Genomic DNA, 14,708 nt, shown 5'->3' with positions numbered 1-14,708 from the left:
TAAAGTTATTCTTCGCGATAGGCTCATTTCTGAGTCTTCTGGCTTGGTCAGATGCCTCTGGTCTGCACTTACGTGTCAACTATCGAGGAGAGATGAATGATAAGATCCCGAGAGCTGAGACTGAACGGGCAGGCGAAATGTTTCTACCTAGAGTGGACTGGACAAGAGCACAGTTGAGTTGACTCACTCTCCTCCACCCCCCTCGGACTACTCCGGTGACGACTAAAATGTCACTAACCCGGCAAATTTGCACCTGTCGTAACTCATAAAACCCTCATCATTCTTGACCGGAGGTAGAACCAGTCAGCTTTCGCGATTGGTGTCTGCTTGGGGGCCAGAACGATGTGATTGGACTCCTGGAGGGGAGAGATTTCCTTCTCGAAGTCCGCTAGAACTGATTACGCCCTTCATGTGGGCTCGATCAGCCTCAGTGGGTCTTATAATTGTCCCGTCTCCGAACTTGGATACTAACTAATGATAATGATAATAATAATAATGGAATGATGATGTGGGAGGTGGATTTTGGACTGATGACGATTATCGGTGTGGGAGTCTGAGGAAGAGAACGTAGTTTGGCAACATGAGCCAACAGTATCCGTACTACTAGAGAGGCTCTAACTTGTGATGATGACAGTCGATTCTTGACGGCTTCACATTTATACTCCGTAAGAAGTACGGAGTACAGAGTTTCCTTATCATCCAGGCCATCAGGCAGAAGCGGTGTGTTTGGCCCGCATCTTGGGTCATGCTTGAACCCCAAGCTCCATGATTGGCTGTTCCCCGGCCTCGTAGGGCAGAGGATGTGGGACCAGCCGCAAATCTCACCGACTCAGGCCCACATTAACCAAACTTCTAGTCCCGAAGCGGGAATTAACAGGTTTGGAACGTGCATTAGTCCATTCCTCGTTCCTCGCTGGATCGTTGGCAGCGTTTGATTCGTTTACTCGAACAGGGGCTCGTTTACTGAAAGATGTCAATTGGCTGCAGCCCTGCGGGGGAGGGGAAAAGGTCCATTGAGTTGAGATGGAGGATTTACCATAGTAGGACTTGGAAAGAGTACTCCGTATCGAGACAGTAAGCAGCATAAATATCACCCAGATCCTGCTCCCTGTGCTTAGACTTGACTCTCTCTCTTCTTCAGCCTGCTTCATCGCACTACACATTTTGAAGTCAACCTCCCAGAATCTACAATCAACTTCGAGTATCAGCATCGGACTTTCCAGGATCCTACGACTAATCTCCCATACCTTCCCTGCCATGAAAACTCAGCGCACTGCTGGCCCCATCGAACTCAACCAGAACAATATCATCCGCCCACTCTCCCATACAACCACCTCCTCCTCATCCAACTCCTCCCAGAGCGACAGCACATTCGAGGCTCCATCCAAGTCCTCTCACAGACTGTCCTTGAACGCCAGTAAAAGAGTGTTCCGCCCTCGCTCCAAGTCCCCCTCGCCAATCAGCACCGAGCTGCCAGTCAACCGTACCCGTCGCTCCACATCCGACGGCTATAACAAGAGCAGCCCAAGAACGGTGCCTGCAAGAACCCACAACCCATTCCCCCAGCACTCCACAAGCCCTACCGCAATGTCGCCCACCGAAACAATCAGTCAGCCCTCTGCTGGCCACCACAAGCGCGACAACTCCTACAGCTCGCAGAACAGAAGGAGCAGTGACGATTTCCGCCGCTACAATGGAACAGTGAACCACTATGGCCGCCACTCGAACGACTGGCTGTTTGGTGGGTTCAGTCTCCGCGACACTGTCCGCGACAGCGTTGATCGTCTGCGCCACCACGGCAAGGAGAGCTGAATTCACTTTGCTTCGTTCAAAATTCATGCTTAAGCTCTTCAATCCGGATTGAATCTCCTACTCAATCTTCATCCCGTCCCCTCAATGATGGTGTTCACACACGGTGGCAGTTTGTCATTCACACCCTGGTCGAAACCGAGGCCAGGGAATCAGCCTGACCCGTCGACAGGCTGCTCAACATGCATGTATTCGTCCTCGACGACTCATGTTGCTATTCCCAGCTGTTTGGGTATGCAACGTGCACCATCGGGCCGATAGACGGCCCAAGGACATGCATATGCGTCTATCGGCCTACCAGGATCGGACAAAGGGTCATGTCACATGGTGTCATGTATATCCCCGGGTGTCAGGTTTTCCCAAGAGCTTGTTCCATTGAGCCCAAGATGCCTGTGTCTTTTCAACTCTATCATACTCTTAGTCCTATAGGATTAGAAACCACTTGTTGGTCTGCAATACCTAATGATTAATCACCACCAAAATCAGTTCCATTATTCGTAATCACACTGGCCAACTTTACCCGGAGATTATTCCTCTGGAGCAATGAATGACAGGGAGACCATTCCCAGCCATTCATATTGCTCCTTTTATACCCCGAGATTTGACTACCTCACCAATCAAGACGCAGTCCCATGAACCGACACCACCACCGATCAGGGCGGAAAAAGACGGCAACCCTTCCCTAGCATCCGAATGTCCGCAATACCAACAGACAGATATTATCTAGCGTCGGACGCAATCCCCCCGCTTGAATCATCAGACAAGCTATAGATTCATGCTGGGATTGGGGTTGCTTCTATAGGAGCGAATCCCATGCTTCGACGAAATTGCCTAAAATACCCCGTTCCGTCGGCCGTTTCACCAACAACACCACGGAACTCCTTTCCGAAATTCACCCTGGAAATCCCGATCAACCCCACCGAGCAATTGAAAGATGAAATGCTCCGATCATTTTTCCCATTATCGACAGTCGGCACAACACAACACAGAATACAGATCCCCGCCAATGGGAAGGGAGGGGAGGGGAGGCACCGCGTTTCTTTGCTTTGCCATCCATGGGACTAGATATTTTGGCATAAATGGCATGCAGTGGAGATCGTCCCGAAGTCTTAGAGTCTCTTTCTCGCGCGGGATCTTCATTGCTATTGACTGGATCCTTATTCCTGGGACGATAGGTGGGAAGACTGGGTTCAGCATAATGCTATACACAGTAGTCTAACCGTGCTCTGGCCTCTGGATGGCGTGCTGGAAGTCTGGAACTTTGGCGGGTCTTGGAAGTCTTGTGTGTTTGAACTCTGCACTCTGAAAGGTTGAACCGGTTGAGGAGGGGCGGCGTGCCACGTGCTTTTAGGTATCATTATGAAGGTAGGTAGGTGGTACGTTACTAACTTACTGGTCCTCCAAGACTAAGTTCGAAGTACAGGACCACAAATCTCTAGATTAGTCGTCAGATATTGACCGTGCGCGTGTGTGACAGTAGCCGAAAGAGAAGATTAGATCATAAAAAAGAGGTTGTTCTAGAGAGGAATATCACTATGGCTATACTTCGTGGAAGAAACCCTGCCAACTTGCCCTTACCATCCCGAACATGGTGTCTTGGCCAGAGCTGTTTAAACCCAGTCTTCATGATCATGTATTCATCAACGTCGTCCTTTGAAGCAGAAAAAAAATAAGAATAAATAAAAATAAATAAAAAATAAAAAAAAATAAGATGAAAAAGAATTGACCAAAAATTGAATCTTCCTTGCAGAAAACCATGTGGAAACCAGCACCCCCACCATGGACCCCGTCCGGTGTATGGATGAAACATGGAAAAAGGAATGTTCACCCGAATTCGGCAAGGGAATGCTCTATGTCGCTCTCTGCCATGCTGCAATGTCGGCAGCCGATATATCGATATTCTCCCCGACCAAAGATTGAAGTTTGGATACATGTGATGGGGCTAGGATGGATCAGTTTTTTTGGCTCACGGTCTGTCGTCCCCGCGGTATATGCGATATGGTCCTAGGGTGATACTTACTTGGACACTGAACAGCTTCTGCTCCTTCATGTACATGAATGACGGCAGAGTCCACATACTCTTTCGTAGTGACCCCGCTATGGGAGGCGGCCCCCAGCATCACCCGAATCCGATACCGCCCCGGCTGCCCAATGCTGAGAGGTCTGAAATGGGCATATCCACTCGTCGCGTTCCCACGTCGACTGCGCACACTGGAGGTCAGAGTCCCCGCTAGCCCCGAAGCCACGCTGGTTCCGGCCTCGGTCCTGAGTGAGACATGCGCAACTAGATGCTGAACTGAGCGGTCACTCGGGCTGCCCACAGGCCTAACTGCAACAACCACAGGCAGCGTAAAGGGAGTTCCGGGCCGGACAGCAGCTGGTGGTTCAATCTCGAAGGTGATCCCGTACTCGCGACTAGCACTTCCAGGGGAACTTCCCGCACTGTGTGAGACCATTGTGATAAGAAGTCCACGTCTTTTGACCGGCTGTTCCTCTGATTCGATGATATTGGGCCCAACAACGAGACAAATTGTGCGATTATTGTCGTATAAGTGAGTCTCGGGGAGGGTTATATATCCTCACCGCAAAGGCAAGAGAACACGAAAGGGATACAATAAAGCACGAATACAAAGAGATATTGAGATGGAATTGTAGATGAAACAAAAGACAATCAGCTTCGACACTGCTTCATATATCCATTCCAGACAGCCCCCCATAATTCGAAATCCATCGTCAAAAAAGCAACACAAAAGAAAAAAAATAAAAGATCAAAATAGAAAATGATAACATGTTCCCAGATTAGATCACTGTGCTGAAAGTTAGTCTCGTGTGGGTTTGCCACCAAAGTGGGAGCATAGAGTTTATCTCGATAGATCCCTTGAAATGCCAGATTAGCGAGAACCTTGATCTGCAGGGATCTACGAGGATGCATCTTCTCTCACTCCCCATTAGATCGGCCTGCACATGAATAGAGATACTCCAGGGTGGTTCCTTTCAGGTCTAGAGACGCGTGCATACAAGGAGAAACGACACAATCTATCCACCCCTGCTTCTCCTTTTCAAGACATGAATAGAGGGTGACACTCGAGAAGATCGTTCTCCCTATTGCTCATGCCTTGGAACAATATTACCTCGCTCCGTTGATCTTTGTCATGGAACGGGTCGTCCTTGACTGGTGGATTTGCACCTTGGGCGCTAAAAGCACAGTGGATTCCAGGAATTTAATAAGAGAGAGGCAATGTAGATCCATAAGGATGTCAGATCGCCCCCGGGGAACTCTGCATGGCTGCATGCGCGATTGGCATGCAAAGCTTGGCCAATCCCCCCTGATCCCTGCACAACATGCAAGATCTATGAACTGTTCCGAACTCGGATAAACGGCAGCCGTTAAGAGCTAATGCGACCACAAGTTGAGACTCGGTGACTGGGGCTGCAGATGGTCACGCAATTGTCCAAGAATTCTTGGAACCCCAGGCAATAGTGCATGTAAAAAGCTCCCTTGCTTCCAAATCTTGCCTTGAAAGGTACGGGGAATCAGGAATTCAAGGGCCGATACAGGCCTTAGATCTTTGACCCTGAAGGAGAAAAGTTGTCGAACTGTCCGAGCTATTGACCTACCATGGTAGGTCACAAAAAAGACAAGCAGGAGATACATCGCAGTCCTAATGCATTGGAACACTGATAGTCATCTTACTGCAGTGAATCTCACCGATCCAGTTTGAGTTCTCTCTCAGTGGTGCGCAAAGAAGTACTTTACCAACTCCAATGCCACTAGAGGCACGAAAGGGACAAGGATCAGCCCCATGGCGATAAGATCAAGCCCTTCAGACGCATGGAATAGCATTTGAGGCGTCCAAGATTGGAGGGAGGGGCAATAATTGAGGAAACTTTCATGGTGTCCCGCCGTTCTTGTGGTAGTGAGGTGGGGACAGGATGGAGGAGAGCAACAATGCAGTGGAGAGAGAACTTCGCCACACCCCCTATCGAGAAGGGTTTAGTCGCAGTGACAAGCCACAGTTCACGCTGGACACACCTCCACCTCAGCCTCACCCGGACTTTCCCATCCTCTCCCAGTCCTAGTCTTCATTATTCTGAAAGGCTCCCCCGACTGTTGGCGACTATTGTCTTGGTGGTCCGAGCTATTGGATGCGACAGTGTCACAGTACCTTTCAAGTAATCTCCTTTGCGAGTTTTTGCCTTGAGCATGCCGATCAAGCCTTGACTAGGCGAATCTCGACAATCGTTAGGAACTGAGAAAGACGCATCACTCGCCATTATCCACCAACTATCTACATACTCTATCAGTCTCCCGGTATCCCCTGACTTTCCCACGAGGCCTTCAATCCTTCAGTCGTATTCCAACCGATCATTGATAGATGATCGTCCAATGAACATGGCCTAGAATCCCTTAGGCACCATTAATGGGGGTTTAGTACGGAGTATGTGTACTGACTACCTTATTGCTGGGCACATCCCTTCAACCACTGTATTGACACACAACCCATTCGAGACCGAGCAGTCGAAACTCGAATAGACTGGTGGAGTAAATTTTGCCTTTTCTATCATTCTTTCTCTGCTTAACCTTGGTTTACGGCATATTATTTGGAGTACCGTGCCGTATGAAAGGGAGCTGACAGGCGTTTTGACCAGCTTGTACAACGCAATCCACAACAAGATAAGAATCTGGAGCGAGGTGCGCATTGTGCCACTGACAAAATCTTCCCCAGTTTGAGGTATTTGCCTTTGCTTTCGCGGAGGCAAGGACTGAACCCTGTCCTTGCGCACCCATACCCTGGGTAACAAAGGAGTCTTGCAGGATTGACAGGAGTCACAGGACAACTCACAAGCCACCTGTGGCTCAGGCAGATCACTGTTGTCTAGACTGTGGCGGTGAAGTATTGCCCAGAAAGCTAGGATGAAACCGGAGTTGAGGGACATTACTGGGCGTCTCCCAGCAGCAGTCCTCGATTCAGTATCACCTATCCCGTCTCGTTCAGGGTTATGTGCACATTGGTGTGGACGCAGGTTAGCAGGATCATTCAATTTCCTGGTTGCGCTTTGACGTTCGTTTGATTGGGCATCACCCACTGTCTACCAAGTACCTAGAGTCTTGCTCACCAAGAATGGAACGTCATCGGTCTCAGAGCCATCAGGATACTTGCTTTTTCTTGGCGCCTCCTCCCTCGATGGCCAACCCGCGAAGCATGCCAGATTGGGATGATCCGTGCTTGATATCTTGGAAATCGGAATTGTGTTCAAGAGGCTTGACCACTCGAAAAACCATGATCGCTACTTTGAAGATCTTTTCCCGGAGCCACTCGATAAAGTGCCTCATTTAGGTAACCATGATTTCGAGACGCTTTACTGGATGATCGGTCAAAAAGCGAGATGACGCCCCAAGTTTCGGTATGCATTAGCTTTCTTGGCTTCATGCTAGAGATATCCTGAGAAAGGGCCCCTTTCTCTAAACAGAGACCGAGCCCTCATAGTTAGGACGCGTGGATCTGGATGGAAGAAGTAAATATGCACCGGCTTTTCCCATTTCTTTCGGCCGAAGCTCGGGTGTCGATCACATAGCCGATTTCTCCTCGGTACCCTAGTATCATGGTATGCCACCAAGTACATAAGTTTGGGATCCGATAAGGATGCCTAATTCACAACGTACTTTGGTCAAGTACGTAATGAAGATGGGAGGTACTCGCGATGAACGAAATTCCTACCAAGTAAAGAAATGAGTATCAGATAAAAGTAAGCCAAAATCAATAGCCGTCATGCTCCTCGATTTGAGAATAAGGGATAAAGCCACAGATGCACGTACCGGTGCTTTGTGATACAGTGGTGCTACTTGGCTCCGATCCGTCCCACTTTTGCGGCCATGAGCAGCTTTGAAGTGTACTTCATCACAAGTCATTATAGGTTGCGGAATCCAATGGGACTGTCTCAATTATGTTTACAAAAAATTTATAGGGAAGGAAATTTGCCTAATAATCCAAACTGGCGATGGCCATCGATTTGGTCCAGCTGAGGTACGAGACTGAGGCGGCAAACTAGGGCGAACGATCGATGGGGAGCACCCCTGTGTTGTAGGTGGACATTTGACGAACTGCAATCAACTTGTATGCTTCTCCTCCTAGTGAGGAACGATTAAATTCATTATTCATGCTTCAGGCACTGCTGATCTTGCAATCTGTCGATGGCGGGAACTTCAATAGCCCGAACCTTGAGACTGTGACTCGATTTATTGCTTTCTGAATCTCAAGATAGAGCCATATGTGGATGACAACAAGGGATTTTGACAAAATTGCAAGTGTTCGTATATTTTCAAGGGTTTGGAGTCAGATTGTATGTCGCTGACCATGCCCAGACAGTACTCATATTCAAGCCCCACAGGGGGGTAAGTTCCTCATTTGTGATTCCATCCAGACGACATTATCCACGGATTGGTTTCAAATCAACCATCAGGGCAGGTTTCTGCCAGATAATAAACGACGCCTGGTTATCCCAGTCGTAGCAGTCGCTATGAAGACTTAGATCGAAGTTCCAAAGAAGCTTCGCGATGATCACGCGCATTTCAGCATATGCAAGACTGTTTTGAGAGAGGGCGGGTCAGTTAGGACACAAAGTCAAGATCCAGCAGGGGGATATTGCAACATACTTCTTGCCCAGACAATTTCGTGGGCCCAATGAGAACGCTTGCGAAGCTTCCCGATTATCAGACTCGAACTTCGGATCTCTGTTCTTCAGCCATCGTTCAGGAATGAAAGAGTCCGGATCTGCGAAGTTGGATTTGGCCCGGGCCGCCGAGAAAGACGCGGTAGACACAGTGACCTATGGATAGCTGTCAGCATACTGATTTGCCAGGATGAGATCTGTAGTCGCATACTCCTCCAGGCACATATTGCCCATCAACGGAAGCACCGCCTGCTGGAACCTTCCTCGGAAGTATTCCTGGTACAGGAGGATATAGTCGGAGGCTTTCCTCGAGAGCGGCATGCAGGTAGGGCAGTCTTGCCACCGAGAGGAATGTGATATCCTCTTGTCGTTGGAAAGATGTCCTGATCTCTCTGACAAGTCTGTTGTATACTTCAGGATTCTTCAATACATAGAATGTGCATCCAGATAGCGCTGTAGCAGTCGTCTCACTACCCGCAAGGATCAGAACACCTGCATTCGCTTCTATCTCCTGCCGACTCATGCCCCGCTCATCGTAGTATTTGAGAATGTATGACATGAAGTCCGGTCTGTTTGCCTGCAAGCTCAGCCGACGACCAACCTTCTCCTTGCTCATCTGCCAGTGTTCGTTTCTCATCCGCACGAATTTCTTCGGTAGCATCTTCTTGACCAGCGACTCAAGGCGCGGATACAGATGAAGAAGTCTCATGAAAACGCTCGCTTTTGCACTTTGAAAAATCATCCAGACCCATGGATGATAGCGGTTGTCTCGAAGACAATCAAATGGCTCTCCGAAGGCTAGGTCCCCGATAATATCGAAGGTGGTGAAATTATACCACTTTGCCATGTCGACTGCACTCCCAGAAGCCGCGTATTCTTGAAGCTTCAAAATAAGCGAATTTACGTATTGTTGTACAATCGACTCTTGTTCCCTCAGGGCTCTCTCAGAGAAAGCATGAGACAAGAGGCGTCGTTCTCGCGCGTGGTCGGCATCATTCGCTGTGAGTATATGTTCACCGTTCGGGCTTGGGATATAGTAGTCAGGGTCTTTGACAAACGAAGTAGTATCATGCTTGCGATGGCCATAGATGTCTCTCCATGCGTTCGGGCTCCTGTACACCAGGATACTTGGAGAGATGCGTACAACCTCGCCGTATTGGTCATGAAGTTCTTTGAGTTTCCAATGTATGGTCCCAGAGACAGTCCACCAAAGGTAACAGACATTTGAACAAGAAGCCCGTTTGGGGCCTGGGAATCTCCGAAGCGGATGAAAATAAATATTATACAGGGACTGTGCCACCGGAACTGCTAGAGTCTTTACCGCACTTCAAGTCAACTTCGGATGGCGATTCAACAATGCTAGCGATAAAGGACTCACCAAAAGGATTATACCACAGACCATGGATAGAGGCTCTAATAGATGCGACATAGACATTGATGTCATTTTGAATCTTTATGTTCTGGTTATTCAGACATCAAACAAACAGAAAAATTGATATCGATCGGAAGCGCCTTCCAGCGTCCGCACAGGGGATTTTAAATGGACGGTGTCAGGGAGCGCAGAACAGGGAACCAAGCAGAATCTACAAAAGCATGATCCTTGAGTATCCTTAGCGCATACTATCTCATTTCACTCTCTGGACGTTGAACCCAGGACGTGGCGCGCAATGCATGGCTAGATCTACCATGATATGCTGAAGTGGGGTGGCATAACAGTCAGAAATGACAGAAATGATAATATGCTCTCCATTTGTGAATTCACATGTGTGGATTGATTCCTGGCCCACAGGGGTATCAGAGTCTATTAAGTAGTGTCATCAGCCAGTCAGGATAGCGCTTGGCTTGAGTGACCACTTCACTGGCTTCACCAGGCCATTGTTTTAGATTGCGGATACCACTCCCTGCTCATCAAGACTAGAGCCAAATATGTCTGTTGAGAGCTGCCGAGTCAATATTCGTACTGATCAACCTTTTCATGTGCGGGTTAAAACCCTGAAAGTCGATAGCCAGCGAGACTCCAAAGAAAATAGCTTGAATGAAGTAGGATGCCCAAGAAACCAGGTGGAGTGTCCGTTCACAATATCTCTCCTCACAGCCTTCTATGCTAGTACGGCCGAGCCGGGAGCCTGAGCCCTGAGACGGGCAGACGGCACAGTAGCTTTATCCTTATGTCCACTAAGTGGACTTATCACCGGATAATCCCGAGGAATAGTGAGAGATTCTCCTGGAGTGGAGCAGATGTCAGATCAACGACTCTGTGATACGGTATACAGTATTTTCAGTTTCTCACTAAGCAGACTTCAGCAATTTTTATACGGTGAATTAACTGATTCGTCAGCCAAGTTGGAAAGGTTTTACATACCTTCGAGCTATTATTATTGATCGAAGGTATTCCGTAAATAAAGGCGATATCCTGACGCACCAAGCCATGTTGATGAAACTTTAGCCGTAGTCTCTGTCGTCTTTCATCCGACAAGAGACAAGATGAAGCTTCTCCCCCAGGATGAAGATTGATCGACATAGAGACGATGAAGGCAAGTGTTTATCGAAAGAAGACGAGAAGCGTTGATGCATCTCTATTTGACAGCCCTGGATGAATTCCGATGACTGGCTCGTGGAAGAACCAGAGGGAGCAAAGGAGTCAAAGAAGAAGACAAAAATATGTGGTTGTTTATACCTGGGGATAGAACGACTGACTCAGCTTGAAACCAGAGCAGCAATGGCCTCCTTCCCATTTGGGCGTCCACGATCATCTGCTCTCACATGCTCATAACGAGAGCTTCAGCCTCGAGCTCTCATGCGCACGCAGGACAATCTTAAATCCAAGAACAGTATTGTTATCACGATGACCATTCGACCGAGGTCTGGCAGGATTCTCAAATGGCGCCGCTCCCTCGCAGACAACTCCACCATTCCTTCTCCGTGTCTTGTCTTTCCGCGAACCCACACGCAGGACCTATAAACGTCACTCGATACATCAGTTTCAGAGTCCTTATACAGTTATTTGCGGGAACAATCTGCATATTCGTGTTGGGCGTTTTGTTCTGGAAAATCGGGAAATTCTTGCGATACCTCACTCGACACCGAGTGGTGAGGGGAGGGAAGACCATGCATACTCGTTATGCGAGAACTTGGTATGGCTGGGTATCATTCCATCGGTACGAATCGAAGAAACGATTCTTCCAGAAGTGCTTTCAGAAGGTCCATGAGTGGACAGCTTGGAAATCATCGAGTGCTGACTATCGCTGGATCTGGTGGGATCCTGGTCAGAAGGAGATGGAAAGATACAAGCAGAGACGGCTATTTTCATGGTTGCCGAAATGTCTGAGAAGCTACGAGCCCACACCAGCAGATCCATTGTGGAACCCTGGCCCCCCTGTTGGACGTAATATGGCACCAGGTGGAACTACAACAGGGATTTCCTGCAGACCGAACGGGGATAGAAGGTTGTTCAGGTTATCGGAAAGCTTGAATTCTCATTATTTATCAAATGAAGAGTCAATATCGGGTCTTTCTCAGCGACCAGAGGTGACATCAATCCACTTCGAAACGAGTTTAAGGAGAAACTATTTGACAGAGACAGCTCGAGTTGACGGCCGCCCAATACTCGGTGACTATGGTAGTGTATCAACAACAGTGCACCACTCAATCTGTTTGCGCAGAGATAGCTGTTTAGTGTTGTTCTTTCCCAATCGTGATCAACTTTTGCGAAACAATTTCTCAATGCCATGTTTGTTGAGTACCGAGCCCGTTTTTCCAAGGTTGGACAAGCGTCTGGGTGGTTCCCGTATCACACAGACCATCGAGCATGAAGAAAACAAGCGATTTTCGAATTGGGTGAGCCCCCGTGCTCGCGTCTACCAAAAGTGGTCCGCGCGAATGGAATCCCAGGCACCCCATTGTATGCGTTACAACCAGGGTCCGCTTTTCGGCCCCCCTGGAAGTCCTAACTCCGAACTACTAGCCAGCTTTACCTCCGAACGTACTGCTCTTCTTGGGGGGGTTCCGAAAACGAATCGGGCATCAATTACACACAGTTCCTCAGACTCCACTACCCACGCGATATCAATGGGAGAACACTTGGATGGGACACGGAGTGAGCCAAAAAAACCATGTTCCCACGATGTTGCAGTTAGGCAATTGCATATCCGGGAGACTCACCGTTCTGAAGATGACTTGCGCCAAATTATAGGAACTAAAAGTCCAATAGCCGGACGTCTGTCTTCGGTTCTCAGAGATCCTTGTCGCTCAGCCTGTATCGGAAGTCTGCAGAGGCTGCAAGAAGCTAACAGAGAGTTAAAGCTTCATGATGGGGTTCGATCGAAGGTCAAGTATCTGACACATAAAGAAGTAACTGCCCCAAGCCTGAGCAACTGGGAATTGAGGCTGATGACCGACTTGGATCGAAAATTGATGTGGCTGGCCAATCAACTTAGCCCTGGTCGAAGGCCCTTCCATTTTGCCTTGCTGGCTAATCACTGGTTGAACAGAGAGACTTGGGTTGTACTTGACCCTATCTCACGGGTTCCCAGTGACGCCAAACGTCAATGTGGGGACCCGCGCTTCAATTCCCCATATCCAGCGCCTAGTTGGAAACCCATGGTGAAGCATGCCGATGGTCCTCTCACAAAGAGACACAAGCCTCACCTCAATTCATGGAGGGTAGCTGTCAATCGTAACAGGCGGATGACAGGGCTCCAAAGTGTCATCAAAAGTGTCGCGCTGTGGGATGGTTCAGCAGATGAGCCTCCAGACGGAAAAGTTGACCCAGCCAGCTGGATTCTTCGAAGGCCTCCGCAAGGCTTCGCAATATCGACTAGGCAGAAGAACGTGTACTATGAAGGTGGAGCTGGATGGCAAGAGACACTCAGTGACTGGCAAAAGGTACGCCGTGGATACCGCATCCGCAAAGTGATCTACGAAGGCAGGGCAAATCGGACAAGAATGAAGGAAGTGGCGGTTGGGATAGTCCGTTACTGCCGAAGTATATCTTCTGAAATCCGCAATGATGCTCATCGAAAAGCCACAGCAGCGCTTCCTGGCAATAGCAATAACTCTTAAGGGACCTCCCTGTTCGATCATCTCGCCTCGAGCGGTTGTGAACAGGGTATTACTACAGATAATCCCCTCAGATCAAAGTCTGCTTTTGATTGAGCGCATCATGCCGTGACTGGGAAAAGGACAGACACAGAGGGACTGAGGAGGGATTTGCCTTTCATTTGCAATACCACTTTGAGCTAACCTGTACCGAGTGATTTGGCTCCTTTGAAGAGTCTTATCGCTGTAAACAGTATATCCTTACAGTTCCATAATCATTAACAATATCAAGGCAAGGAGTTTCAGATGTGTGCAATGTGCTTTGAAGGCCGTATATTTGGCACTGTAAAATGACACGAAAATCCAACGCAGTCAGTGCATTCCCTTATAGCCGAAAACTCCGGTTTGCATCTCTGTATCCTTTCTAGCCCAGTTCCAAAATATCATCGAGCGAGATAGGCGCGAGAGCAGTGGTGTATAGTACAATAATATCCCCGAGGATCGCATCAACAGTATCGAAGAGGCGCAAATAAGTGTAGTGTCAATATTTGGCGAGCGAAAGACTTAGAAACCAGGAGGGTTAAGGCGCTGGCTAACTCTTGTCCACTTAGGGAGCTCTGAAGAAAAAAAAAAGTACGATTAGCTTCATGTAGCACTTCGCAAACCTGAACAGCGTGGGGGAGGGAGCTGTAGCAAAACGAGGTGCACTCGTGTGGCAACAGTGCTGGGACGAGAAAAAAAGGGACGAAACGTACTGTGAATGCCCTTCCGGTAGGTCTTTTCCTTCTTATCAAAAAGAGTGTACTTGTCTTTGGGCAACATTTCTTCCTCCCGGGGCATTTCCGCATACCACCGGTCGACGGCTTTCGTGCTCTGACCATTTCGTCGCAAGGCGGCGCTGAGGGTATCGACAACGCGGTCAACGGCGCGAAGACGCTTTCTTTGCCGTGCCTTCTGAGGCTGTGAGATACGCCACGGGATCTTCCTGTTCGGTCAAGCCAAAAGGCCAATGATCAGCCGTGTCTTGTGATTGGAAATGGGTAGATAGATGAGGTTATTCGGCTGCTGCGAAGTTGATCAACCACGAGGGGGTAGAAGCATACCATAGAAGACCCGAGAGGAGAGGCGATGATGGCTTGAACATCATTGTGGCAGCCTGGCAAGTGATCGACTGCTGGTGTTGGAGCAAC

At 48.7% G+C, this 14,708-nt stretch overlaps 6 protein-coding genes across 6 annotated transcripts, besides 1 other annotated feature; 2 read left to right on the top strand and 4 right to left on the bottom strand.

Annotated features, from left to right (window-relative positions):
* Positions 1-472: 472 nt before the first annotated feature.
* Positions 473-497: a microsatellite.
* A 760-nt stretch (positions 498-1,257) lies between these two features.
* ACLA_073710 (uncharacterized protein) lies at positions 1,258-1,812 on the top strand (the record flags this gene model as incomplete). The annotated part of the gene is made up of 1 exon (XM_001275761.1): positions 1,258-1,812. One exon carries the CDS (start codon positions 1,258-1,260, stop codon positions 1,810-1,812), a length of 555 nt encoding a protein of 184 aa, XP_001275762.1.
* A 1,963-nt stretch (positions 1,813-3,775) lies between these two features.
* On the bottom strand, positions 3,776-4,265 carry ACLA_073700 (uncharacterized protein; the record flags this gene model as incomplete). The annotated part of the gene is given in 2 exon segments (XM_001275760.1): positions 3,776-3,813; positions 3,830-4,265. The coding sequence occupies 2 exon segments, from the start codon at positions 4,263-4,265 to the stop codon at positions 3,776-3,778; spliced, it is 474 nt and encodes a 157-aa protein (XP_001275761.1).
* A 3,113-nt stretch (positions 4,266-7,378) lies between these two features.
* Positions 7,379-7,720, bottom strand: ACLA_073690 (uncharacterized protein; the record flags this gene model as incomplete). Its single annotated transcript, XM_001275759.1, has 3 exons — positions 7,379-7,405; positions 7,475-7,525; positions 7,628-7,720. The coding sequence occupies 3 exons, from the start codon at positions 7,718-7,720 to the stop codon at positions 7,379-7,381; spliced, it is 171 nt and encodes a 56-aa protein (XP_001275760.1).
* Positions 7,721-8,238: 518 nt separating this feature from the next.
* Positions 8,239-9,925, bottom strand: ACLA_073680 (cytochrome P450; the record flags this gene model as incomplete). The annotated part of the gene is made up of 4 exons (XM_001275758.1): positions 8,239-8,395; positions 8,465-8,637; positions 8,693-9,806; positions 9,837-9,925. The coding sequence occupies 4 exons, from the start codon at positions 9,923-9,925 to the stop codon at positions 8,239-8,241; spliced, it is 1,533 nt and encodes a 510-aa protein (XP_001275759.1).
* Positions 9,926-11,361: 1,436 nt separating this feature from the next.
* On the top strand, positions 11,362-13,542 carry ACLA_073670 (uncharacterized protein; the record flags this gene model as incomplete). Its single annotated transcript, XM_001275757.1, has 1 exon — positions 11,362-13,542. One exon carries the CDS (start codon positions 11,362-11,364, stop codon positions 13,540-13,542), a length of 2,181 nt encoding a protein of 726 aa, XP_001275758.1.
* Positions 13,543-14,082: 540 nt separating this feature from the next.
* Positions 14,083-14,665, bottom strand: ACLA_073660 (mitochondrial 54S ribosomal protein mL60; the record flags this gene model as incomplete). Its single annotated transcript, XM_001275756.1, has 3 exons — positions 14,083-14,135; positions 14,274-14,503; positions 14,622-14,665. 3 exons carry the CDS (start codon positions 14,663-14,665, stop codon positions 14,083-14,085), a joined length of 327 nt encoding a protein of 108 aa, XP_001275757.1.
* Between the last annotated feature and the right edge of the window lie 43 nt (positions 14,666-14,708).

This window comes from Aspergillus clavatus, genomic scaffold (genome assembly GCF_000002715.2).
Source record: "Aspergillus clavatus NRRL 1 1099423829791 genomic scaffold, whole genome shotgun sequence".
In the NCBI taxonomy this organism is placed as follows: domain Eukaryota; kingdom Fungi; phylum Ascomycota; class Eurotiomycetes; order Eurotiales; family Aspergillaceae; genus Aspergillus; species Aspergillus clavatus.
Note: the sequence above shows the minus strand (reverse complement) of the source record. Positions and strands in the feature narration are given on the sequence as shown.